The 26,797-nt window shown below is 43.3% G+C and overlaps 1 protein-coding gene across 4 annotated transcripts in view; it reads right to left on the bottom strand.

Annotated features, from left to right (window-relative positions):
- Nucleotides 1–26,797, bottom strand: part of CMIP (c-Maf inducing protein) — a 559,349-nt gene that overhangs the window by 9,098 nt on the left and 523,454 nt on the right. For 2 of the 4 annotated variants that reach the window (XM_086945892.1, XM_086945890.1), the window contains 6 exons: nucleotides 21,278–21,403; nucleotides 17,097–17,213; nucleotides 14,259–14,399; nucleotides 11,168–11,215; nucleotides 7,379–7,525; nucleotides 5,297–5,402 (listed from right to left, as the gene is read on the bottom strand). In XM_086945892.1, the coding sequence (XP_086802018.1) occupies nucleotides 5,297–5,402; nucleotides 7,379–7,525; nucleotides 11,168–11,215; nucleotides 14,259–14,399; nucleotides 17,097–17,213; nucleotides 21,278–21,403 (685 nt within the window). The remainder of the gene's footprint in view (nucleotides 1–5,296; nucleotides 5,403–7,378; nucleotides 7,526–11,167; nucleotides 11,216–14,258; nucleotides 14,400–17,096; nucleotides 17,214–21,277; nucleotides 21,404–26,797) is intronic. The other 2 variants (XM_086945891.1, XM_086945893.1) reach the window with 1 other exon arrangement.

A 26,797-nucleotide genomic window follows, 5' to 3' on the forward strand; every position in this document is an offset into this window, starting at 1 on the left:
GTAAGTGCCTGGGGATCTTTGATAGAAGCGATACACCGAATGGAATGACCTTCGCAACATGAATGACGAAATTGAGCTTTTCCTGAGTAAATGCACCTGTAATTCACAAACTGCCAATTCAAGTGACACGATAGGAGAAATGCTAGTAGAGCTTGAAGTAGTGTGGCTCACTGGTTAGAGGCGGCAGACCCGAGAGCAGAGGACGGCCCGGGACCAGGGTTCGATTCCCGGCGCGGCAGGTTTCTGGACCAGGGTCAGCGGACTCGATAATTCTCTCGCCTCGGTGCCCACTCTGATCAGCGATCACACTCGGCAACTCTGGGCATTAGCTTGCCTCATCTTCACTAACGGCCCCACCAGACTGCCGGGGATGCCTGGTCTCACCCTGGAGATACCCATTCAGGGACCATCTCTCAGGGAAGCCAGGAAGGGTTTCGCAGCGGTCGAAGCGCCTTGGGACCCTACGGGTAAGTAGTGCGCTATATAAATGCCTATACATTTACAGAGCTTTCCCTGTGCACGGCAGAAAGTCTGCCATGGCACAAGGAACCCTGTGCTATGCAAGACTCATCTGATGCACCATAAACTGATGAGAGAGCCCTGAGTACAGCAACATGCATCTAACCATTGGTGGGCCCTGTGCACACCAAAAAGTGTCTGACCTTGGAAGAGGCCTTGTTCGTAGCAGATGAAACAGACCACACTAGGGCCCTATGCCAAGGAAGATATGGCTACCAGAAGAGGACCTTGATGAACATCATGAGGGGTCTAGCCATTGTGGGTTCAGCAGGAGTGCCACCATTTAATGTGATTGGTCAGATGCGTCAGTAAATAAAACTGTTCAATTTTGGGGGGGTCTACAGTGGCTTTATTATCTCATGAGTACATTGGATACACCAATCTGTAATTTCCACTCTTAAGTGGCCTTAGCTTGAAGTGGACACAAACAGAAAATCATAAGTGTTGAACCTGCCTGAAGCAGAAGACCAATATCCTGCAAACATATGCCGCGGATTGGAGAAGGCTCCTTTAGAGGCATTTATATGATAGTCAATATTAATATCCCTCAAACCAGTGGACACATTTTAGGAGGCATACGACTATAATAGAATGGACAGCCCGTTGGTCTCATTCAATAGAAGTGTTGTATGTAAGGGAGCCTAGTTAATGCAATGAAAACCAGTTTCTCTGTGGCATATGCTGTACTAAAAGTTTGTTCTCCTCTACAGGAATTGGACTACACCGTTGTTCTTCTGTATTTAAATCTACCCGGAGGAATGTTTTGTCTCATGTGCATGAATTTCGTGAAACAGATAGCTCTCATGTACACAAAGTTTGTAGGGCACGTCTCCTCTTGTACTTGAAACTCACCTGGCAGCCTAAACACTTGTACATTAACTTTATTCTTAAGCTTCACTTGTGTCAATGAATTTCATTGCAACCAGCTAATGTGCACATGAATTTTATCAGGCAACCTGGTCTCCCGCAATTGGGTTTCATGTCCAAACTACTCTCTGGATTCTGGTATATGAATTTAAATAGGAAGCCTCGTCTTCTCTTCATACATTTCCACTAGCAGTTTTCTCACCCATTAAATCAATTTGACCTGGGAGTCTGATCCCTACCACGTGACGTTTGCTGTAATACTTCATGCCCCTTTTTTGTTTGCCGTTTAATTTTGCAGTTTACAATCGAAACTTTGCCCAACTGCATTAGAGCGTTTTACAACATAACCAGACTATGTTACACATGTTTCCCTCTTAAGGCACAGGGAGAATAAAGGATTTAAACCAGAAGCATGGGATGTTGACCCCAGGCTGGGATTCAAACCTAATTTTCCATGTTCCTACGTCAGCCTCTCTAGCCACTAGGAAAAATCTCCTCCCCTCACTTGTATACGATTTTCACTACACTTTATACGGAGCTCCTCTTTCCATGTTTAGATTTGTTCTTGATCGTCATATTTTCAGACTAAACCATTGCCAAACGCCGGGTTTTGGATGCTGGTCAAAGAATATCTGGGGAACCTTCTTGCATTATCTAGACAGTGTTTGATGTAACTTTTTAGGTACGACGTTAGCCAAGCCCTTTTGATTTTACTATTGTTTAGTATTCTTACTTTTAGGGATTCTCAGCCACATATCTTCATCTATTATTGTTCGGCTATTGTGTCTTTCATATTTTCTTCCGCCCACTACAATATGCAGCAGTGGCTCTGCTCATTTCAGCCATTGGTTACCTTCAATCTGAGTGATGCCATTATGCCCTTTTACAAGGAACATATGCACGCATAAAGTAGTCCCCTTCAGTGCCACGGACTACTATGGGAAAGTGTGCTGTTTGAAAACTTAAAATAGGTTTCTTTTTAGACCATGATTTTTTTTGTTGAAGAGGGCCTGGAAGTTTTTCCAAAAATAAAACTTTGCAAAAATCTTGACAAAACCAAACATACATTGAGAAAGCCAAAAGGCGAGCAGTAAATACCAAACTTATTGGCATTGCCAATCCCTGCTTACTAAGGCCTGAAGACCTCGGTTGCACTAGACTTTATAGTACTAACCAGGGCAAGGCCCTGAGATGGTATGATGTGGAGCTGCAATTTCTCTACAATGGCCTACCAGTCCCAGGTCGATCTCAAAGGCCAAGAGTCAACTTTGGTCTTCAAAGTAGAACCATGCAATGCATGCCTGAGAAACACTGCATCCTATGCTAAGACTTGCAGTAAGTTCAGCATAACATCATCAAAATGTAATTACCCAGAACACTACAGTGAATGACTGTTCACAGAATACCACTTTCAGCAGATAAACAAAGTTAATGAAAGCGTGGAGCAGCAGAAGAATCTGAGAATGCCAGGAATGAACTGGTTACCAACAAGAATGTCCAAGCATTAAAAGGGCCATGAAATGGAAGCTCAAGAAGGCAAAAGGAGTACAACCAATAAGTGCCAGTAGAAGCTTGAGAGAATGGAATAGCTGGAAATTAATAAGGACAGACATTAAGCAGCCGGAGAGCTAAAGTGTCACGAATGGGTAATAACGTAAAGCGGTCAGGGAATGCAGAAGTTGAAAATGTAAGGGGCAGTGAATGTAATGGCCAGAAAGAGGAAGGACTGGGAATAGCAAGGGCAAGAAATGGAGGGGTAAAGGAAAGCTATTAATACAACAGCCATAATGTAAGGGTAAAAAGAAAGAGAAGGAAGAGCTGGGTTACAGCAGCCAAGATAATGCCGCAGTGACACAGAGGAAAGGCTAGACTAGATATTAAGGTAAAAGGGGAGCAAGGGTCCATAACAACGAAAGGAAGAGAAAATCGAAAAGGGGCAAGAAATAGATAGTCAAGGACATTGAGAGGTCAGGGTATGGAGCGCCCAAAGAACACAAGGGAAAAGGAATGGAAGAGCAGCCAGAGAATGGAAACAACAGTAATGCTTAGACTAGGGAGAGCAGAGGAGCCAGACAATGGAGAGGTTATGATATGGGGAACAGGTAGGGGGAAGGTGTAGGTTAATGAAGGAAAAAGCCAGGAAATAGCAGCACAAGATCATGGAAAGGTTAGAGAATGCAGGGAATTAAACGACCGGAAAATGTAAAGAATACTTTTTTTTTTTTTTTTTACATTTTAGCAGTTTGAGAAGTGCGACAGAAGAAAACAAAAAGAAAATAAGTTACTTACCTGTAAACTGTGGTTCTCCAGTATTGGTATCTTTCAAAGACTCACATGCTTGATTCATTCCCCGTCATCGAAGTGGGAGTCTCACGATACATAAAAAGCAGCAAGTATTTACTCTAACATTAAAGTTAATAGAGAGAAACCATTCACTTTAATATCTCGTCCTAGTCATTGGGTATGGTCCAAACTTCAGCCAATCAGGCAACAGAACCCTCCAGAACCCTCTCCACAGAGTCTCCAGGCTCTCTGATTTTCGAGCAAAAGTGTAGTAAAAACCTATAACTAAACCAGGGGAGCTTCTATGGGGAGGAGGGTGGGTCACATGTGTATCTATGAAAGATACCAATACTGGAGAATCACAATTTACAGGTGAGTAACTTATTTTCTTCTCCAGTATTGGGGTATCTTTCATAAATTCACATACTTGGATCTGAATAGTTAGTAGTTGTAACTTAAGTATGTATGCCTTTACACAATCTACAGAATCCTGTACATCACCAAGTGCATGGTGAATACCTAAACCACTTATTCACATATGTATATCCATAAAACGTATATATATATATATATATATATATATATATTACAAATACGCACGTGCATCTGTATATCAAAATGCATCTACATACATAAGTATCTGACAATGCATATGCAAAAAAATAACAGTGACATGTACTATCATGAAAACAATTGTCCAACATAAAGGCAGGTGGGAAGAATAGAGGATCACCCTGCTGAAAAAGATTACGTAGCAATACCTGTCCCAAAGCTGTATCAGTATTACTTGCAGCTTCCACACAGTAATTCTTGGTGAAAGTGTGCCTGCTGGACCAGGTTGCTGCTGTGCAAATCTGTTAAATAGGCACACAAGCAAAGAGAGCCGTTGAAGAGGAGACTGCTCTCGTAGAGTAAGCTTTCACTGTTGAAAGTAGTGGTTTGCCTGCTTGTTGATGGCAAAACTGGATTGCAGAAGATATCCAACGTGCTATAGTCTCTCAGGGTTTTTTGAGAGAGAAAGTCCTGGTGTTCAGGGTGAAGGCAGTAGATATACTTCTTGTGGGGATCATGAGAATAAAGTCTTAGTTTCCCACAAGAATTACAATGCCTGAAGAGAGATCTTTTAGAAGAAGACATGTTGAATTTAAGTTCTGAGGAAATCTAGAGGGCCTCAAGAGAACTTACTGAGCAGAGCCCAGGAAGACTGCCTTCACACGGCGTGCGGCGGAAAATCTGAGAACCTAGAGCCTCTGTGGAGAGGGTTCTAGAGGGTGCTGTTGCATGATTGGCTGAAGTTTGGATCATAACTAATGACTAGGATGGGATATTAAAGGTAATGGTTTTTCCCTATTAACTTTAATGTTTTGACTAAATACTTACTGCTTTTTATGTACCGTCAGACTCCCACTTCGACGAAGGGGAATGATTGTAGCATGTGAATCTATGAAAGATACCCCCATACTGGAGAATAACCACTTATTGAGCTGTCAAAAAAGCAATGAAATCAGAAGGATATATCATGACAGTGTACACAAAGATATTTCTCTTAAGTAAGGCTGCAAGAGAGAGGCACAAATGACAGGGCCTTGAAGGAAAAAAGTAAGAAATTAAAAAAGGATCTACTCACAGCTCAGGGCCACCAGCCCCACGTCAGTGACCGGTGTCTCACACAGATTGAGGACCTGCAGCGCCGTGAGGTGTTCGGACAAAACCCGCAAGCCGGCATCTCCAAACTGCAGCCGAAAAACAGAGGTTAATAAGTGGATATTTAGTAAATACAAAGTCAGTGCTGTAGGGTGAGCTGTTAGGAGTTGGAAAATGATACAACACTCGGTCCTCCCAATCAGAAATAGGATAATAACAGACTATATAGCGACACCTGGGGTGCCAGGGGCGGTGTTCAATACAGATAGAGAATCTGGGAACCTGGGGGGGGGGTGAAGGCACAGAGAAAGTAAAAACCCTGGAATTGTCACTATTAATAGTGACCTTATGGTGATTTTCTTGTCTCTTTTCATCCCAATTTTATTATAACATCAACTAGCAGATCAAGGTGTTTTCGTTTTTTTGGCCTGGACTTTGGTATTTTTTTATATTTACGAAGTTCTCTGTTAGTTAACATATTTTACAATGCTCTGAAGCACTGGAAGATACGCAGGTTTAAAAGCAGACAACCGGCCCGGTGCTAAAGTGTTATAGATTTTATGGACCTGAGACCTGGGCAGGGCTGGTATTTGTTCACAGGGTGTGAGTTTCAGTCGGTTTAATCATTAACACCCCAGAGTGTTCAGAAAAACATCTTTCACATCTGGTCAAGAAACACTAAGGGTAATGAGGCACAAAGCAGCGCTTTCATGCAGTCATGTGCCTCTTGCACTGAAGCCAGGCCCCTGCGTGTACCTGTGCTCGTGTGCTGAGCTCCGCCCTGAGGATGAGCGAGGACAGGTACAGCAATGCACGTGCTGACCATGGGTGGATGAAGGCTACAGGTCCCGGAACACAATGTGTGAGTTCTGAGGATTGTCGGATGCAGGTTTAAGGTACTGGAACAAAACATGAATGTTCTGAGGATGGGTGAGTACAGGATCTAGGTACAGACGCAAGATGTGCAGGTTTTAAGGATGCTTGGGCACAGGTTCTTGAGACAAGAACACAATATACAGGTTCTGGGGATGGGCGAATGCAGGTTCTTGAAACGAAAATACAATATGAAGGTTCTGAGGATTGGTGGGTACAAGTTCCGTGATCAAGAACAGAATATGAAGGGTATGGGAGGGGTGGGTGCAGGTTTCATGTACAGTAATGGAACACAATATGAAGTGTCTGAGGATGTGTAGGTTCCAGGTACAGGAGCAAAACACAAAGGTTCTGAGGATGGGTGTGTGCAGGTTTCAGGTACAGAAACTGAACACAAAATGAAGGTTTGGGTGCAGGTTCCAGGTACAGAAACTGAACACAATATGAAGGTTCCAAGGATGGGTGGGTGCCAGTTCCATGTACAGGAACACTATATAAAGGTTGCAATGATGGGTGGTGTGCAGGTTTCAGGTACAGAAACTGAACACAATATGAATGTTCTGGGGATGGGTGGGTGCAGGTTCTTGAAACAAGAACACAATATGCTACTTCTGAGGATGGGTGGGTGCAGGGTCTAGGTACAGGAACACAATGTGAAGGATCTGAGGAAGAGTGGCTGCAGGGTTCAGGTACAGGGGCACGATGTGATGGTTGTAAGGATGCTTGGGAACAGGTTCTGGAGACAAGATGTCAATATGCAGGTTCTGAGGATGGGTGAGTGCAGGTTCTTGAAACAAGAAAGCAATATGAAGTTTCTCCAGATGGATGGGTGCATGTTTCCTGGACAAGACCACCCTGTGCAAGCTATGGTATGGATCTGAAGACCAGTGAGTACAAAATCCATGGGCAGCCGCTTTCTTGCCAGTGCTGTGGACATGGATAGCTCCATAGCCCACACATGTTCTGGCACAGGCCCACTGTGCTAGTGGAACATGTGTGGGCTCACTTCTCTGGGGATGGCTGTATACAAGTTTATTGTTTAGCTGTATCTTTTTTGTGTCATAATTTTTTATTGGAGTTCAAAGATAGGCAATTTCATAGGTTACAAAACAATATAATAAATATAAATCAGTATGTGAAAAATTATAGTCGTTCAACCTCTGGGGCACAGAGTGCCTGTGCACGTTCCTACCTGTGTAGACCAGAGGTTGAGCTGCTTCAGGGAGGGCAGTTTGATGAGATGCTCAGCACAGGCACTGGTTACATTGGTGAAGGCTAGGCTCAGGTTCTCCAGATTCCCAAACGACCCCGAGCTAAGCAACCGGGCAAGGTCTGAGTCCTGCAAAGAAGAATTACACATGATGAGAACAACAGGAGTGGGTGGCAACACCTTACCTTGGCACACTCAATGAACTTGTAGTAATGTCACCGTGGGCTAAATGACAACCTTGGTACAAGTACAATTACACTAATCGACAATTGAGATCCTGAAGTGAGCAACACTGGGGTGTACTCGTTCCCAGACAAAAAGCACTCGCACGTTAAAGCTCCTCTTCCAGGCAAGCCGCCATATTGAGGACTCTTCTCATAGACACCAGTGGACAGTGGCGTTTCAGAATTAAAAACTGTGTTTCCATCGAAGTTCAAGTATGGCTATAGAACATGTAAAACACCAAACCCAGATGTATTACAGCTCTGGAACTGAATCTCAGCCTGCCAAGAGTCACATTATTCAAATTCTAAGCAGATATGAACATGCAAATAATCAAAGTCCTCATGAAAGCATAATTCTAAAGCGGGGAGCCTGGAGCCATTAATTGCAGACAGACATGCGAGGTAATCTAAACCAGCACAATGGTGGTATGGTAGTCAGATGACTGTGTCCTGTAGTGATCCGTTACTTATTTTGAGGTAGAAATGTCTATGAACCCCCCCCCCCCTCATATTGGTTGGCTTTGTGAATTGATCTATGCTTCCTATTATGTATGGTTTGTAATATATGAATACAACCATTGGGGATTGTACAGTGTCCTTTGTATCATATGCACTACATCTACCTTGATCATGTGGGGACTGGCACTCTTTTTTCAAGAAAAAATAAATAAAATTGTGGAAAGTATGAAGGCTCTCAACCCACCTCGTCAGCTCAAATTGAAGGGGCGAGAGGCATATATGAAAATAGAGCTAGCAAGCTGGCTGCACCTGGGCCCTTGCTGGATAATTTTCCGATCCCATCGGAGGAGTTCACCAGAGTGGCCCTAGGAGTCTCCTCCGGCTCCCCATCAGATCCCATGCCCCATAAGCTGATGGAGGAATTTGGGTCAGAGATCTTTCCCATTCTGTGGCAGCTTTGCTGCCAGTCCCTCAATACAGGTACTGTGCCTGTTAGTTGGAAGCAGGCTGTTATCACGCCACTCCTGAAAAAACCTACCCTTGACCCGTTCTGTTATAAGAACTACCGACCAATCTCCCTCCTGCCCTACTCGATCAAGATTGTGGAACGGCTGGTCAGTAGGGCCCCGTCCCTTTTTTTAGGAGGCGAATAACATACTGGAAGAGGAACAGCCTGGTTTTCGACCCGGTCATGGGACAGAGCAGCTCTGGTGGTGGTACTGGATGACCTTCGGATGTGGGCGGACATGGGTCAATCGGAAATTCTAATTCTGCTGGACCTGTCCGCCGCATTCTATACGGTGAACCATGACATTCTGCTCTCAAGGCTGGAGATTTTTGGGGTGAAAGGAGTGGCACTCAGGTGGCTGCGATCTTATGTGTCTGATAGATAGCAGGCGGTGGCACTCCCCCCATACCAAACGGGACTGGTGAAAGTCCTACATGGGGTTCCACAGGGCTCGTCAATAAGCCCCATTTTGTTTAATGCCTACATGCAACCTTTGCTGGGAATCATTAAAGCACATAATATCAGTGGGCTTAATTATGCGGATGATGCACAGCTTTTGATATCCCTGGATGGGGACCAGGCAGAATCATGTAAGTGTTTTCATGATTGTATGCATGAAATCACGAAATGGTTGAAGGAAAATTCACTCCAGTTTAACAGTGGGAAAACTGAGATTTTGCAGTGCAAGGTGGGGGGGGGGAGGGAGGGGTATTGCGAAGCCTGCCAACAGACTTCTGGCCTCTAATATCAGATGGTATACTGACACCAGTGAACACGGTGCGCAATCTGGGGGTCAGCTTTAATGAAAATCTCAATCTGGAGACCCACGTTAATAAATTGGTGGGAAGCTGCTTTTCCCTTTTTTTGAAGCCTTCGGAAGGTGCTGCCACTGCTACCTGTTCAGGGAAGAACAACGGTAGTTAGGAGTATTATCCTCAGCTGCCTAGACTATTGCAATGCTCTGCTGTTGGAATCCCCGAGATATCTGATTACTAGATTGCAGAGTGTCCAGATAACAGCAGCTAAGTTAGCACTCTCTCGACCACGTTGGGCGTCAACTACACAAGCACTGGTGGATCTACATTGGCTATCAGTAGCCCAAAGGATCCAGTTTAAGTCATTGTGCATTGTATTTAGAGCACTCCATGAAAAGGGCCCCAAGCCACTACAGGGCAAGTTTCAGTGGTGCAAGCCTACCTGCTCCTCTACCGCCAACTGTGCTAGAATCCCCAATATAAGGAGGGTGACCCTGGGAGGAAGAGCCTTTAGCGTGGCAGCAGCTCGCCTTTGGAACTCCCTCCCTTAAGAAATTAGGAGGACACAAAATCTGCTGCTGTTCCGCAAAAAAATGAAGACTTGGCTCTTCCCTGGGGTATAATGTGCTGTATCGAGGGTAGCAGTTGCTTCACTGGATGGTAGGCCCTTTTTTCTTGTGCAGCTGACAGATCTTGTGCTGACTGTTCTCTTAGCGCCAGGATGCGAGCAGGGTTACAGGGCGCTCTATAAATGCTAATAATAATAATAATGTTACACTGTATTTATATGGATTCAATACATATATGTTAAAGAAATTCTGTGTTCTGTGCTTTAGCTTGACAACTGTTTTGTACACAATTTATTTGCATCTAAATTATGTTGTTAAATTTATGGTAGAGTCCTCTAAAAGTCGGGGTTTCTCTATTTGAATGAGTCATACATGACGCTGGTTTCAGATAGTTAAACTTCGACCCCTGTCCAGTGGGCATAGTTGGTTGTCCTTGTCATATGTGTATGGGGTCTAAGTAAAGCAACACAAAGATGATGGATGGAATGCTGAACATTGTCAAACATTCACCCACAGTACAGAGACCGAGGCCTAAATCCATTGTTTCTTTGCTCGCCACCCTAGTTTGGACTTGGACAGATGGAGGTAACCCAGATCTGTGACTAATAGTGAATGTTTCACAATATTCAGCATTCTGTCCATCATCTTTTTGTGTTGCTGGGGTTAAGGTAAAGCCATTAAGAACAGCGTAACCCTTAGCTCGGTATAAGGCAGCTTTTAGCAGCAAGCTTAACTTAAGCTGACATTAGAAGACCTGACATTTATTACGTCACATAGGTAAGAGAATAAACCTACAATTGCAAAAAAGGAAGAGATACACATTCTCTTATCCAAGCAACCTTGTTCTCGGAAGAGTGTCTGAAATTAAAAGTGTGGGGATTACATCAGTGTTGAACAATAAAACCTCCCATGACCTACCAGGATCTGCCGTAACTCCTTAGAACTGGCTATGCCATTCTAGAACCCATGAGAAACTCTTAGAACTCACCAGTACCTTCTAAAACCCGCAATGTCCTGCTAGAACCTGATGTGACCTACCAGAATCCACAATGGCCAGCAACACAGCCATATGCCAATACAAATCTTAAATGTAAAAAAAAAATAGCAATCCCATATAATTTTAATGGAATAGTATGGGTGCTTCCCAGCTAGTGAGTGAATTACTGTAACCTAAAGACATACTTTAAACACACAATGATGACTGAATAAGACATAAAGAATAGAACAAAACTGTGCCATATTTAGGATCAACTTACTGTGGACTTGGAGGGCAGTGTGAGCCGAGTAGGGCCGCCTTTCCTTTGCTGTAGGAGAGAACACAAGTGTCAATAAAATAAGAACATGGTGTCATATTAGAAACCACTATTTATGAATGAATGAATGAATGAGTATGTTTATAAAGAGCAACATTCTCTCCTAGGAGTATCTTGGCACTAGCAGCAAGGATACAAGAGGTCTGTGGTATAAAGCAGCGGGGGTCAAGTTAGAGGAGAAGCTCAGATGAGAGAGAGTACCATGTGTCAGGTGCAGTAAAAATCTATGTTTTAGCAGTTTCCTGAACAGAACTTCTGATTGTGCCAATCTCAACTGGAGCGGCAAAGATTTCTCGATTTTTGTTCCTAGTACAGCAATGTTTTTTCCCCCTTTAGTTTTCAAACGATAGCTGGGGGTGGCTGGGAAGTTACGTGAAGATGACAGCAAAAGGAGCTGTGTGGAATAGGGGCATATTCTGGACCTAAGATAGGTCGGTCCTGTTGCCTTTATGGCTTTATAAGTGATTATTAAAACTTTAAACAGGATCTTTTTGGAACTGGCAACCAGCGCAGGCGTTGGAGTGCTGCCGCAGAAGGGGTTCCCAGGGAAGCTGGAGCACCAACCTGGCTGCAGCATTCTGGACCACCTGTAGTTTTTTCAAAACAGCCTTGTTTACTCCTGCGTACAAGCTATTGCAGTAGTCCAAACGAGACAAAACCAAGGCACCAGCTACTGTCTTCCTAGCATTCATCGGGAGTAAGTCTAAGAATTTTCCCAATATCTTTATGGTATGGAAACACATACCTGCCAACTGCAAGTGCTTGGCTGTGGAAAGATAAAGTGGGATCAAACGTAATTCCTAGGTTCCGTACTGTATCCGCAGAATTTGGTGGTGGAACCATATTTGCAGGCCACCACTGACTAGGCGTGAAGGGATTGGCTTTACCAAATAATTTCTGTTTTTTGACTGTTGCATTTCAGATGGTTGAGTTTCCTCCAGTTCATAACAGATGTTAGACAGTAGTGGAATTTCTCTTCTGCAACGGTGGAGTTTTTGTCTAGGGTAAGAATGATCTGTGTTTCATCTGTATATGTAATAGCTTCGACACCAAAAGAGCCAATCAACACAAGCGATGGGGTCATATGGAGGTTAAATAACGTCGGGCTTAAAGATTTATCAAAGGGACTCAAAGAGAGGAGAACATTGGGCAGGGACAAACAACATGAGGAATTGTACTGCAAGGGGAGTTCACCCACTGAAATTATCCTACTCACATTTTAAAATCATTCACCAAGCGCAATGCTCCAACATCATACACTAAGGATATAATAGTTAGACCAGGGGCCTAACATTATAATTTCTAATATAATGCCCTTAAAGTCTATTAATCCAATGTCACACATAATCAGTGCTAAAATATCAAATAATTGGCCTGGAGTTTAACAAACTAAAAGCACACCCAAGGGGACTAAAACTACTAAATGATACTCTAAAATATAACTATTCCTAGTCATATCTTTGGAATTTAAAGTCATACTGTGAACATGTAACAATCAAAAACTATATCACACGGATTTAACAAACCAAAATCAAACTCCGAGCATGAATCTATAATCGTATATCAAGAGAGTAACAATCTAAAATCATATTCAAGGGGAGAAAGACGTTATGTGAATTTGTATAGGGCACAACTCACCCTGGAGGGGATTCTCACATCAAAAATCATACAAATAGGGTATATTAAACACAAATGCATTCCAAGGTGTTGCCCATCCTAGCAAGGCTTTAATTATTTTAATTTATGGAATGAGAGGATCTAAAATCATTCTTTTAAGGTCTAACAATCTACAATCACATAGTAAAAATCTAAATTAAAAATTATGCCTACAGATTGGTACAATCTTAAATCATACTCTGGGTTTATAACAATGTAAAAATGTACTTGAGAAATCAGTTATATAATATCGGACCCCAGGGGTTTAATAATCTAATGTCATACTCTGAGGATGTCACAATTGAATAACATGCTCTCAAGGATGCCACAATCATAATGAGATTTTTTTATAACCATCAAGGTGCAAAAATCTATAATCGGACTACTGAGGTGTCACAATCTAAAAAGATACCATAGGAGTATAACTATTTAAATATATTGGGAGCATGTAACAAACTAAAATGTATGCATATACTGGAAGATAATCTGGGAGAGGATGTAGCCTTACAGCTAGAGCGGTCGACCTCAAAGAGGAGGAACAGGGTTCGAGTCTCGGCAACGGCGCTCAACATTCTGTGATTCTGGGCAAACTACTTAATCTACCCGTGCCTAACATAAAAAAATGAATGTGTCCATCTGTAACGAAACTGGTGCTCATGTAAAGTGCTCTGATACCTGATGTCTCGGGTCTAGCTTGCGCTATATAAAACTAAAAGAAAATGCTTTTAAAAGTGTCCACAATTTTCATCTAGTGAAATTTGTACACCTTGGTTGCAACAATATATAAAAATATATACCACATAGGAAGAAAACACCAAAATTCTACTGAGTTTGGGTTTAATAGTCCTCAGCAAACTGAGTATGAGATCTGGTATGTTTAGTGCCAAAAAACACAAAACAGAGCACTGCGCTGTATTTAAAGAGCGATCGAGAATAAGGATAGAAAAGTAATAGATTTACTTTAGAGTGTAACAACAAAGACATCTTTAGAATTGAAAGTTCACTATTAATTAACACACAATGAATTGAACATTCAGAATCTCCAGAAAATAGAGGAGTAAACCTCAACCCTTGGCAGAGTTAACGTGTGAATAGAATGGTTGATGAAAGTAATAGGCTAGATTTTTAAAACTTGAGCCAGGAAGTGGAGTGATAGCGTGATCATGTGTGGCTCCCAGGGCATTACCTCTCATTGAATGTACTTAGATATCTAAAGTCGCTGTAAGACATAGGGTCTCAAACGTAAGGTAGGCTCTCTTTTGTAGACTGGTTTTGGGGTTGGCCACTGCGCTCAATGTGCAGATCGGTTAATGGTATATACAACAGGCATGACCACATATTCTTTTCAGTAGTTCTAAACTTCAACTAGGGTACTCACCAGTTCCTTCAGCTCACGCTGCCGGTCGCACAGCTGCTCATACATGCGCTTCCCAACCTCTGTGCTCTCGAGCGTTGAGATGATCTGCAGCTGTGTGTCATTGTTTTCTGTAATGTTGTATTCAAGCATCAAGCAGAGAATCTTGGGATAAAAGGCAGGGACATGTCAGATGGAAACATCAATGATCAACCATTTATTACTTATTCAAGCAGTGACACAGTCGAAAGAGTGAGACTGAAACCGGGGTGTCAATTCTATGCTTCTAACCCTCATGTTTACTTGGAATTTTAGCGCTGTTCTTCCTTATTAAATCTTATCTAGCACACTTTTCACAAAGGCCTGTTTTCTTCAGCTTGGTTTTTAAATGCGTCTATCAAACATGTATTGACAAAGTCAATTGGTCCGTTCTTGGCAAGTCTATGATACAATGCTTATTTGTCTTTATTTCAACCATGTACCACAAAAAGAAAAGTAAATAAAACATGCCGCCTCCAAACATGGCCATATACTAATACAAATTTAAAATATAAAACAAAAATTAACAATCGCATATAATTTTGAAGGAATAGTATTGATCTTTCCTAGGTGGTGATTGTAAATAGACCAGGTATCAAAAACCCTTTTAATTTGTATGAACATTACAGGAAAATGTGATTCTTATTCCTGTAAAAGGAACTACTATTGACTTTTAATTTATTGTAACTTAAAGACATACTTCAAGCACACAATGATGACTGAATAAGATAAAACAAGGTATAAGGAATGGAATGAACAAAAAACTTTGCCAAAATAAAGAACTGGACCTCCAGCCCTGGTACTTAAGTAGACTTCTTTTTAGGTGGGTGTGCACATGTGATCAGGCAAAATGCAGTCACTCACAGTGCAAGAGTGCAAATAGCTGAAGTGGCTGTCTAATCTTTCCATGCAGCGGTGGGCAGAAGCAAAATGTGATTAAGAGCTGAACAGGCACAGACCAATGGATGAAGAGCTTGACCCAAAGTGTGTGTATGTATTATATATACATTATATATAATATATATTTATATATATATATATATATATATATATATATACACACACACATATATATACACACACACACACACATATATATACACACACACACATCTACACATACACATACACATACACACACACATATACACATACACACACATTATATATATATATATATATATATATATATATATATACACACAAACACACACACACATACATTCATTCTGCAAAGACCCTTCTGCCTCACACCTGTGATATCAAGGCATCTGGCACGCTGAAACATGCAGGGTGTTTTTCCTTTCCTCGTGTGGTTAATGGGGACTGGAATAGGTGAATAAACTCTTATTTGATTCACACTGACGGGGTGCGGGTTTCTCTCTTGGACCAGGGAGAGGAGGGCTTCACACACATACTTAGATAGACACACACACAAGCGCACACATATATATAACTATATCTATACATATATGTGTGTGTTATGTTTTTTTTAAGTACAAGGTATGTCTAAAGTAAAACGTTCTTAATTATAGCACTAAAAATAAAAGTCCACACATGCTTCATCATAAATTCAAATCTGAAACCCAAAATGCGTAATTCTTTGAAAAACATTAGGTATCAGAAGTTACACTAAGTTTTTCAAAAAGTTAAATTTAAAATTCCACTGCATATTCTTTAATAGCACTTTAAACAAACACATTCAATCAAGTAAAGCTGAACTAATGTTCATTATGTGATCGTTTGATAAATGTGTCAATAGTTCCCATTCCAGGGGCGTCCTGGTACACGTGTCTCCTTAGCTCATCTGCCACAACCAGCAGACAGCCTGCAGTTATGAATTTCTAAAAGAGAGAGACAATTCTGCACTCAGAACTACGCATATCTCTCTCAATGGAAAGCTAAGGGACGGTCATTCCATTATGTTATCATAAAATATTCATACTTCCAACACAAAGGTGACTGTGCCACATAACCCCAAGGTTTTGTAGAGTGAGGAAGGACAAATGCCTTTCTGGGCTGACAGAGGTGGGTTAAAGTGCTTGCCTGATTTGTAACACTGTGTTCACAGCAATAGCTCACATTAATCAGATTATAAACCTTCATACGCACTCTGCAGCAAGGGCATGGCCCATATTAAAATATCAGGCTGAGTATTCTTCACAGCACACCCTCATTTTAAGGCTAAGATCGCCTGAGATCCCATCACGTGCATGACAACACTCCTTTATTTAGGGGGGATACTCCAGATATATTTTACCTTTCTGCCAACTCATCCACTTGAATGCAAGTTGATGGGGTAATTAAATGCCCCATAGACTTAGGTCTGGAATTAGCCATTATATTTTCTTATAGTGGCCTTTCAGCCAACCCTTTTCATCCATTGGTCTGTTGTGTGACTTATATTTTTCTCCTGCTCACTACAGCGTACAGCCAGGGGCAGTTGGCTGGCCCATTTAAGCCGGTGGCTAACTTCATGGTGTATGATAACTTTAGGCTCTTTCACAGGGAGCACATCCACAAACAAAGTAGTTTTCATAATACTAGAGGCTACTATGGAAATGTGCGCTATTTGAGAATAAAAAAATGTACTGGGGCCTTTTTCTAGATTGGTAAAAGCCCAGCAAGCTCCCCCTACTGCTGCAAATGCAATAAAGAAATAAAACAGGCACTGGCAAATCAAAACGACTGACAGTCAAGGCCAGATCTCTGCCAAGTCTTGCTTTAACTCTCCCACTTATCCATTTTCAGAAGTTGGCATGTATGCCAGTATAAAGATAGGTGTGCGCTGATGTCAAAGGACAAACAATAAGACAACTGTACCTCCACCATAGTCTGGTTCCCCCGGAGAGCAAGCAGCATGCAAGGTCCCAGCTTATTTTCTGCCAGTGACAGCAGGAACTTCTTGGTTTTGTAGCAGGAGCCCATTAAAATGTGTACCTGTGTGAATGGAGACAGCGTTAGACCTGTGCGTGAAAAAACACATCTCCAAGAAATACAACAGTGCAAACAACATACGAGGAACATTGAAAAAGGATCCTGGAGGTGATCGTGCCTCAACATGGGGAATGAAGATTAGCTTTATCTTGATAAAGAGGTCCAAAGCCACGCTATACATTTAAAATTGCTGTGGCGTAAACTATAACAAAAGGATACCTGTGTGTTAATCCATTACAGCTGGTTTTATGGAATATGTGATGTTTACAAAGAAATATTTTGTTATAACAACACTGCCAGCTTAAACCAGTAAGTCCCTGTGGAAGTGATGTGAAAAATAAAATACTATGCGAAGCAAGTGTTGGCAAAGTCAGAGTTTCGAATTCCATTCGAAGATTTAACTCCATGCGCGCTAGCGGAATTCCGCTCCTGCGCTGAGTTTTCGTAAATCGCACTTTACGTGACGAGCTGGGCTCGTCATCAGCGTGCGAGGAGGCTACGCCATGACGAGCCCAGCTCGTCATCAGCGTCGAAGGGGCTAAGACACCATTTTTTACATCAAATGAAGTGTTAAGAACATTACAGAATAACTCTGATGGATTGAATGCAATAATTTCTAAAAAAATGTAAATTACCTCAATTGTGATAAAGGTAAATGAATTATAGGACCTCAAACTCTTTTAGTCTTTTTTAATGTAGCTTAGATAATATCAGGGTGTATAACACCACACACTGAGATCTAATCTTAGTCTAAAAAGAGCCTTTTTTGTTCCTCCAACTCTCAGTTTATGCATTAAAGCTAGATGTTGTTCTAGAGACAACAATAAACATACACACAAAATGTACAGCACAGATCTGACACAGGTGAAAAATGTCTAATAGAAAGGGTAGAGAATTTGATTTACATGAATTCCACATTCATGGTCTTATGGACATGCTGTTCACGTACTGCACCAACCGCAACCAAATAAACATTCAGGAAGTTTGTGTAGGCATGTTGAAGTCCAGCACAAAAAAGATACTTGTAATTCCCTACACCATTCTTTACCTCCCACAAATGACCCCTGCAAGAAACCCTATATGAATATACATCCTCTAGCAAATGTACACAGACAACATGATGATCCACTTCTGGTTGATGGAGGATCTTACCTTCCATGAGATAAGTCCAGTTGCCTTGAACGTATTCACTTTTAGATTAATGAAGAAATGACCTGTGTTTTAACAGATTAAAACCAAGGCGATTCTGATTAGGGCAATCCAGCTTTGCTCCACATCCTGGAGATAATTGCTTGAGGCAGATTCAGAATGTCCAGAATCATTGCTGATGCCCCCCAAGCCAACTCAGTGAGTATAGAGAGCAAATCATAGACCGAACTATCTCAGAACTGGAAAACACTCTTCCAGAGTACAGAACAAGGTGGCCAAACTACGCTTTAGTATCAAGAAGTAGGCCAAACATAATGCCTGCGGGCTATTCACTCACATGCACTAACAGAGGATTGATTTAAAAGTTAAAAGTGTTCTGGAGAAAAACTCCAGCTACGTCAAGACTGTGGCACATGACCACAGTACCACCCAAAAGGCTAAACCCTTCCTAATCCAGTGACTAAAGGCACAGCAGAAGAAACATGGAGGAAAAACAGTAAAGGTCCAAGCAGAACTGTTTAGGAATAACTTGCCACCGCTTTTCAGAGACTAAAATAAACACCCCCTATTCAGAAAATTGTTGACAGTAACACTCTTAGGTCAAGCACTCAAGCAGAGCTGCATAGAAACCCTGTTCCAACTCGTTCAGCTCCCAACCCCTTACAATCATGGATCTAAGCTTCTCCAGGTGGAAAAGCAATGAAGAAAACTAAACGCCTCCTATTGGATTCGACACCAAACTGCAAACACTGCTGGCACAATAAAACCAGCCAGACCTCTGTATCAGGTGGCACAAACATCCCTCCTCTCTAGAAAAGGCCTAATGAGACGAGCCATTCACTATACAAAACTTCTTCTTTGGCCCAATGGCTGGACATGCTAAGAAGTGGATGAAACACTGAAAACAAGACTTATAAATATATAAATAAAACCAGCTCACGAGTTATCATTGTCTCAAGGGTGTGAATGACCTCTATGGATACCATGGGAAAATGCTGCCCTCCCGATTGCTCATTAGTCCTGAAGTGGCTAGTCCCTCGAGAGAAAGCAGCATAGAACCATGAGGATGTATTCCGGCAGAAAAGAAAAATCACACAGATTTGGCACAAAAACACCCAGCACAAAGGATCATTCCTAATTTGAAATCTCCATTAGTCTTGTGTGCAGGGGTTAGTCCAGAGATGGAATCCGAGCACACAAAATATTTTCATTAGGGATTCTGAGTAAATAAACGGTGGAGATATGACGCCAACAAGGAGTGATCAGTGACATAAAAAAAATCTCTCTGAATAAAACAAGCAATGGCAAAGCTAAAAGATCTGGCTGTCAATTTTAGCCCGGATTAAAATATTTAAAAAGCTTGTTGCAGTAAAAAAAAAAATACTTGCTATATATACAATACATCTATGAGATAACGAGTTGAAGTTGTGATTATTTAGTGTCCATCAGTCCTCGATGTGCTGTAAAGCATGCACTCTACAAGAGGTGGAATGATAGACCAAACACCCAATAGCATTAAGCGTAAATGAGATATTCCTCTGTGTAGAGCCAAAGCGCAATCCAAGATATTTTTAAATAACAAAAAATTACAGGTGGCCAGACATCTGCACAGTCATGCGTACAACACATTGTTTAAATAGGGGGTCCTAGGGAAATTTTTTAGAGACCAAACAGTATTCGATGCCTAACTGAATATGATATAACAAACAAGAACCTGTTGGTCTAAATAACAAAAATCGAACAGCACAGACTACAAGTTTTTGGTCAGAGAAAAACTCATCACCTGGGGTCTCCTCTTGACTACAATTACCTATGCAGCCAAAGAGCTACACCCTTCTGCAAATTGAAAGGGAGCTCTTGAATGTCGTAATCAGTGGCATAAGATGGTATCCACTGTAGTCCCAAAAATGATGGTGAGATCAATATACATTTGAAAAGGGGTGATGGTAAAGCTAGCAGTGCACAAAAAAGTGAATTTTGTTTGTTCTCTGTAGTCTATTGCTGTACGATTTTTGTTATTTAGACCAACAGGTTCTTGTTTGTTATATCATCTGCACAGTCATGCCACACCTAATATATCATATGCCATATCGTGCAGGTATAGAGCAGATACTCCACTGCAATGCAACACCCTCAGAAGTTGTAGGAGCTGGACTACAATGTAGATTCCAGCTGCAGGCACTTAAAAAAATTCTGAGACCAGAATTCAAGCTTCTAGTATTAAGGAATCCCCACAGCTCTCGCTAGTGCAATAACTAGATACTCAGTGGCATATACCTTCCATTGCCTTTGAATCGCTCCAAAGAATTGATGTACCAACAAACATCCAAGAAGGACTGAAAAACATCTGGGATCTCCCGCAATGATGTACATGAATTAGTGGTAGCTTTCTTTTAATACCCCTGGCAATGCCCTTGCCATCCCTGACCTCATGAATCAAGAAGTCAATGGCAGGGACAGAAAGTGGAAAGGATTGGTAGAGCCCTTTTTACTTTCTGTAAATTTCATTCCTTGCCATTTAGTTAACCCAAAATAAGAAGCTGTTAAGGGGCAAATAATGGGTCAAACCTATGATCAAATGAGGGCTCAAGATGAAAGTGACCTCTACGGCCCTCACATTATGAAGAATCCAGAATTCAGACACGGAAGGGAAAAGAAATATATATGCACATACATGGACCCCCAGAATAAAGAGACTGGTACAGCCCCTAAGCCAAGCTTGCACAATGGTTATGGGAACTGATAGTTCTTCACAACACGACACAGTTTAGCTCTTCATACTGTGGTCCCAAGGAGGAATTTACAGAAATTGGGCACCAGTAATCATTATACTATTGGTATATAGGCTTTGGTGTAACTGTTCCATTAGTGGTCAACTAGACTAACTACTATACTTGTAGCAAAGAATAAAAACTCACGTTATTGCAGACACGTACCATACTGGCAAAAAGTTCTCCATCGTCATCACAGGCCACTCCACCGGGACTATAGAGCTGAAACCAACCGTCTTTGCCAGCTCGCACGCTCAGCAAACATGAGTGCACCTGAAATAGAATATAAAGGGAAGCTTAGACACAAGTCTTTGCTGTGAAAAAATTAAGTATTTTCCATCAAATGCATGCACGCATTCTCCCGCATGCACTCATGTCACCATATGTATTCGCAACTTGGTTCAAGGAGTGCACCTTAGTAGCAGAACATATCGACACAGCCTGCCTGGCACATCAATGCAAACTGTCTGACAGCCAAACACATGACACATACACACAGCTACTTCACACTTCAATGCATACAGCAACAAAGACACACACAGAGTCTGGCCAGCACATGTGTGCTACAATATACTACAAAACATTTAAAGGGTATAAAATCCCTTGCTTAGAGGTTGACTTCGCTTTCAAAGACCTTCTCTCTTTTTTAAATGTTGACAGAGTAACTTTTAACAAGATATTATGGAGCACAGCAGCAGCCAGACTGAGTGGGGAGCCTCACTGCAGTTATTTGTTCACATGTGGAACCTGACCCTACATAAAGAATATATGGATATCAAATTTTCCAGCAGATCTTTCATCTTTAAAAGTACAACAAAGGGCAAATGTTGCTACTGTAGGTTAATAACAAAGTTGTATTCCCAATTCACTGTCTGAATCATCTGGGGTCGGTACCTGTCTGGTAGAACAATCTAAATAGTTTTGGAACTCATGTGTGAACATAGGCATTTCCATTCTTGTGGAACAGTTACTAGATCCTTCCAGTGCATAGGCCAAAGCATAGTCCCAGACTAGATATGTGGCAGAAATTACAAATAGGATTGAGCTAGTTCAGCAGCCACATTTATAGAACAGTGATCTTTCCGTCTTTATCTCAAGGCTCAACTCCTTTGATTATTATACTGGCAACCATGTGCCGAGGCAACAGCCCTAGAGACATTACTCAAAGACTGATCTCTTTCGAGGAACTCCCTTTTTTTTCCCCCTTCATGATGATTTCCAAGGTGGCACAGTTAGTGTCTGGCACAGAAGATAATCTTTGTGGTGATAACTACTTTGCTGGTTCCACACATGTCTGCCATTATCTGAGCTATTGTGAGACGAACAAGTTACTTACCTTCGGTAACGCTTTTTCTGGTAGATACTATATCTGCCTGTGGATTCCTCACCTTGTGAATATCCCCCTTGCGTCAGCAACGTTCGGAAATTTTCTTCGTAGCACGCCGACGTGGACGACGCCACCGGAGCACGGCATCGCGCGTGACTCCGTCTGACGTCACCGACCCCATATCAGGCCCACGCCGGCGTGATGACGTCAGTTCCGCCCTTTTTTCCGTGCCTTCGAGGCACACGGACGGACCAACGATAGCAAATATGCAAATATACAATGTACACAGTACAAATAGAACCAAATCAATACAACAGTATTACAATAATATATACAGAAAGACCAGGTATAGCAGAGTAGACAACGGGGAGGCGGGTGGGTCAGTGAGGAATCCACAGGCAGATATAGTATCTACCAGAAAAAGCGTTACCGAAGGTAAGTAACTTGTTCTTCTGATAGATACATCTGCCGTGTGGATTCCTCACCTTGTGAATAGATTCCCACAGCAGTCCCCACTCCCGGAGGAGGGTGTCCACTCTGCTACACCAGGAAGTCTTGGAGGACAGAACGCGCGAAGTGGCCATCCCTCCTCACCTCGGTATCCAAGCAGTAATGCTTCGCGAAAGTGTGGAGGGAGGCCCAAGTCGCGGCCCTGCAAATATCCTCAACAGGTACACCCCTAGATAAAGCAGATGTTGCAGACTTTGCTCTAGTTGAATGAGCTCTAATACCCTCAGGAGGGTCCTTACCCGCAAGGGAGTAGCAGATCTTGATGCACAGGATTATCCACCTGGAAAGAGTGCGCTTGTGCACCGCTCTGCCCTTCTTGCAGCCAGCAAAGCCAACAAACAGCTGGTCGTCCAACCGGATGTCCTTAGTCCGGTCCAGATAGAAAGACACCGCCCTCTTAGGGTCCAGGCGATGCAGCCTCTCTTCCTCCTTAGACGGGTGAGGGGGAGGATAGAAGGTAGGAAGGGTAATGGACTGCCCAAGATGGAAAGGAGTCACCACCTTAGGCAGAAAAGCAGCCCTGGTCCTAAGAACCATCCCTTCTGCATGAATGGTCAGGAATGGGGGTTTGGAACTTAGAGCTTGAAGCTCACTTACCCTCCTTGCCGAGGTGATTGCAACGAGGAAAATTGTTTTAAAAGAGAGAAGCCTCAATGGACACTTGTGCAAGGGTTCGAAGGGAGAACCCATTAAAAAGGTCAGCACAAGATTCAAATCCCAATGAGGAACAATAAAAGGAGTAGGAGGAAACATATTCAAAAGACCCCTCAAGAATCTCAAAACCACCGGAGATTTAAAGAGAGAAGGCTGATCCGGCAAACATAAAAACGCCGATAAGGCCGAAAGATAACCCTTGACCGTGGACACAGCCAAACCTTGCTGTGCCAGATAAAGGGCAAATTGTAAAATATTAGACAAATGAGCCTTCAAAGGGTCAACATCCCTCTCCCTGCACCAAGAAACAAATTTAGTCCACCTATAGGAGTATATGGACTTAGTGGTGTCACGCCTGGCAGAGAGAATAACATCCACGACCTCGTGAGGGAGAGAAAAAGAACTCAAGTTGCCCCGTTCAATCTCCAGGCATGAAGGTGTAATGTCTGGAGGTGGGGGTGTAGAACCTGCCCCTCCATCTGAGAGAGGAGGTCTGCCCTGTGAGGGAGACGGAGCGGCGGGTGAGAGGATAGGTGGAGTAGGTCCGAATACCACACCCTTCTTGGCCAATCCGGAGCAACCAATATGACGTGGGCCCGGTCTTGACGAATCTTCCTCAGAACCCGAGGAATCAAAGGTATGGGGGGAAACGCGTAAAGGAGTCGATCTCCCCAACTCAACTGAAACGCGTCCCCCAATGCTCCTTGCATCGGATACTGGAGACTGCAGAATGAAGGGCAGTGAGCATTCTCGCGAGTGGCAAATAGATCCACCCGAGGAGTCCCCCACATCCGAAAGATGTCGTGAACAACCTCCGGGTGAAGCCTCCACTCGTGGTCGGCAGAAAACTGCCGACTGAGACTGTCTGCACGCACGTTCAGAACCCCGGCCAGATGATTTGCCACCAGACAAATCTGATGGTCCTGAACCCAGGACCAGAGACGCAGAGCCTCTCTGCAGAGACACTGCGACCCTACTCCTCCCTGCTTGTTGATGTACCACATCGCGGTCGTGTTGTCCGTTAGAACCTGAACCGAACGACCGCGAAGGGAAGGGAGGAAGGCCTTGAGCGCCAAACGTATCGCCCTCAATTCCAGAAGGTTGATGTGAAACAACCTTTCTTCCGGAGACCAAAGACCTTTGACCTCCAGGTCTCCCAGATGAGCACCCCACCCTAGAGTGGATGCATCCGATATCACTGTGGCCACCGATGGAGGCAGCTGAAAAGGCTTTCCTTGTGACAGATTGCCTTCCACGCCCCACCAAGACAGATCCGCTGCAGCTTCCCTGGAGATCCTCACTGACTCCCTGAGATCTCCGTTGTGCTGATACCACTGCCTGCGGAGGCACCACTGGAGCGCCCTCATGTGCCAGCGTGCATGACTGACCAACAGAATGCAAGAAGCCATCAGACCGAGCAGGCGAAGGACCTTCAGGACTGGAACAACCGCCCCATTGAAGAATAAAGGAACCATTTCCTGAATGTCGCGAATCCTTTGAGGTGGAGGGAATGCACGACATACAGAAGTGTCCAGTACCGCACCTATGAACAGGTTGCGCTGGGAGGGCACCAGGTGAGATTTGGGCACGTTTATCGAAAAACCCAACCTGTGTAACAACTGAGTTGTCTCCTGCAGATGATGGAGCACCATCTCCGGCGACTCTGCTTTGATCAGCCAATCGTCCAGGTACGGGAAAACTGGAATCTTCTGAGATGTGCAGCCACCACAGCCATCACCTTGGTGAAAACTCGAGGCGCAGTAGTAAGTCCAAACGGGAGGACCGCAAACTGGTAGTGCTGCGAACCCACCGTAAAACGGAGATACTTCCTGTGCGACTTCAGGATTGGGATGTGGAAATACACATCCTGCAAGTCGATCGACACCATCCAGTCTTCTTCCATCAGCGCCAGAAGAACCTGAGCAAGGGTGAGCATTTTGAACTTCTCCTGTTTGAGATAGAGGCTCAAAATCCTGAGATCCAGGATAGGCCGAAGCCTGCCATCCTTCTTGGGAACCAAGAAATACCGGGAGTAGCACCCTTGACCCCTCTCCTGCTCTGGAACCACCTCTATTGCACCCTTTCGAAACAGTGCCAGGACTTCCTCCTGCAGGAGAAGCAGGTGGTCCTCCGAGCAATAACCTTGGCAAGGAGGGTAATTGGGAGGGAACTCCTGAAAAGGAAGTGCATACCCATTCTCTACGAGATTGAGAACCCAAAGATCTGATGTAACCGATTCCCAATCTCGTAGAAAGTGAGTAAGCCGACCCCCTACTGGCCCTACATGATCCAGAATGGTGGATCTAGGGCTGCTTTGCTGAAGCGGGTGGGGGTTGGGCATTATTGGAGGAAGTGGAGGAAGAGGAGACTTGACGTCCACGTCCACGACCCCTCTGTCTACCTCTATAGGACCTATATAGAGGGTTTTGCTGCTGCTGCTGTTGCTGTTGCTGTTGGCCCTGCTTGAAGGGACGAAAGAAGATTTAAATCCCTTGAATTTTCTAGCCGTCGACCCTCTCATCTGCAGACCCAAGGATCTCGCAGTGGCACGGCTGTCTTTAAACCTTTCCAAGGCCACATCAGCCTTTTTACCAAAAAGGCCAGTCCCATCAAAGGGTAAGTCCAGCAAAGTAGATTGTACATCCGCTGAGAAATCAGAAGACTTTAACCACGCGGCTCTCCTGGTTGCAATGGATGAGCCCATGATTCTGGCAACAGAATCCACAGTGTCCATGCCGCTTTGAATGACCATGCGGGCAGCAGCCTGCGTGTCAGAGATCACTTCATTAAAGTTTTTCTTATCCTCCTCAGGAAGTTTTGTAGACAATTGCTTCACTGAGTCCATCAGCGCGTGCACATATCTACCTAAAAGGCAAGTAGCGTTTGATGACTTCAGAGCCATGCTCCCAGAAGAGAAAGACTTCTTCGCAGCCTGATCCAATTTCTTAGACTCTTTATCAGCTGGCACTTGAGGGAAAGAGCCTGCAGCCCTATTAGAGCAAGCCGCCTGAATCACAAGACTTTCCGGAGATGGATGTGTAGACAGAAAGACAGGGTCATCAGGAGCCACCATATAGCGCCTTGCAATAACCCTTGAAACTGCAGGAGCAGACAATGGCCTCTTCCAAACCTCCTTAATTGGATCTGACAAGGCATCAGTAAACGGCAGAGTTGGC

Source organism: Lissotriton vulgaris, chromosome 12 (genome assembly GCF_964263255.1).
Source record: "Lissotriton vulgaris chromosome 12, aLisVul1.2, whole genome shotgun sequence".
Lineage (NCBI taxonomy): Eukaryota > Metazoa > Chordata > Amphibia > Caudata > Salamandridae > Lissotriton > Lissotriton vulgaris.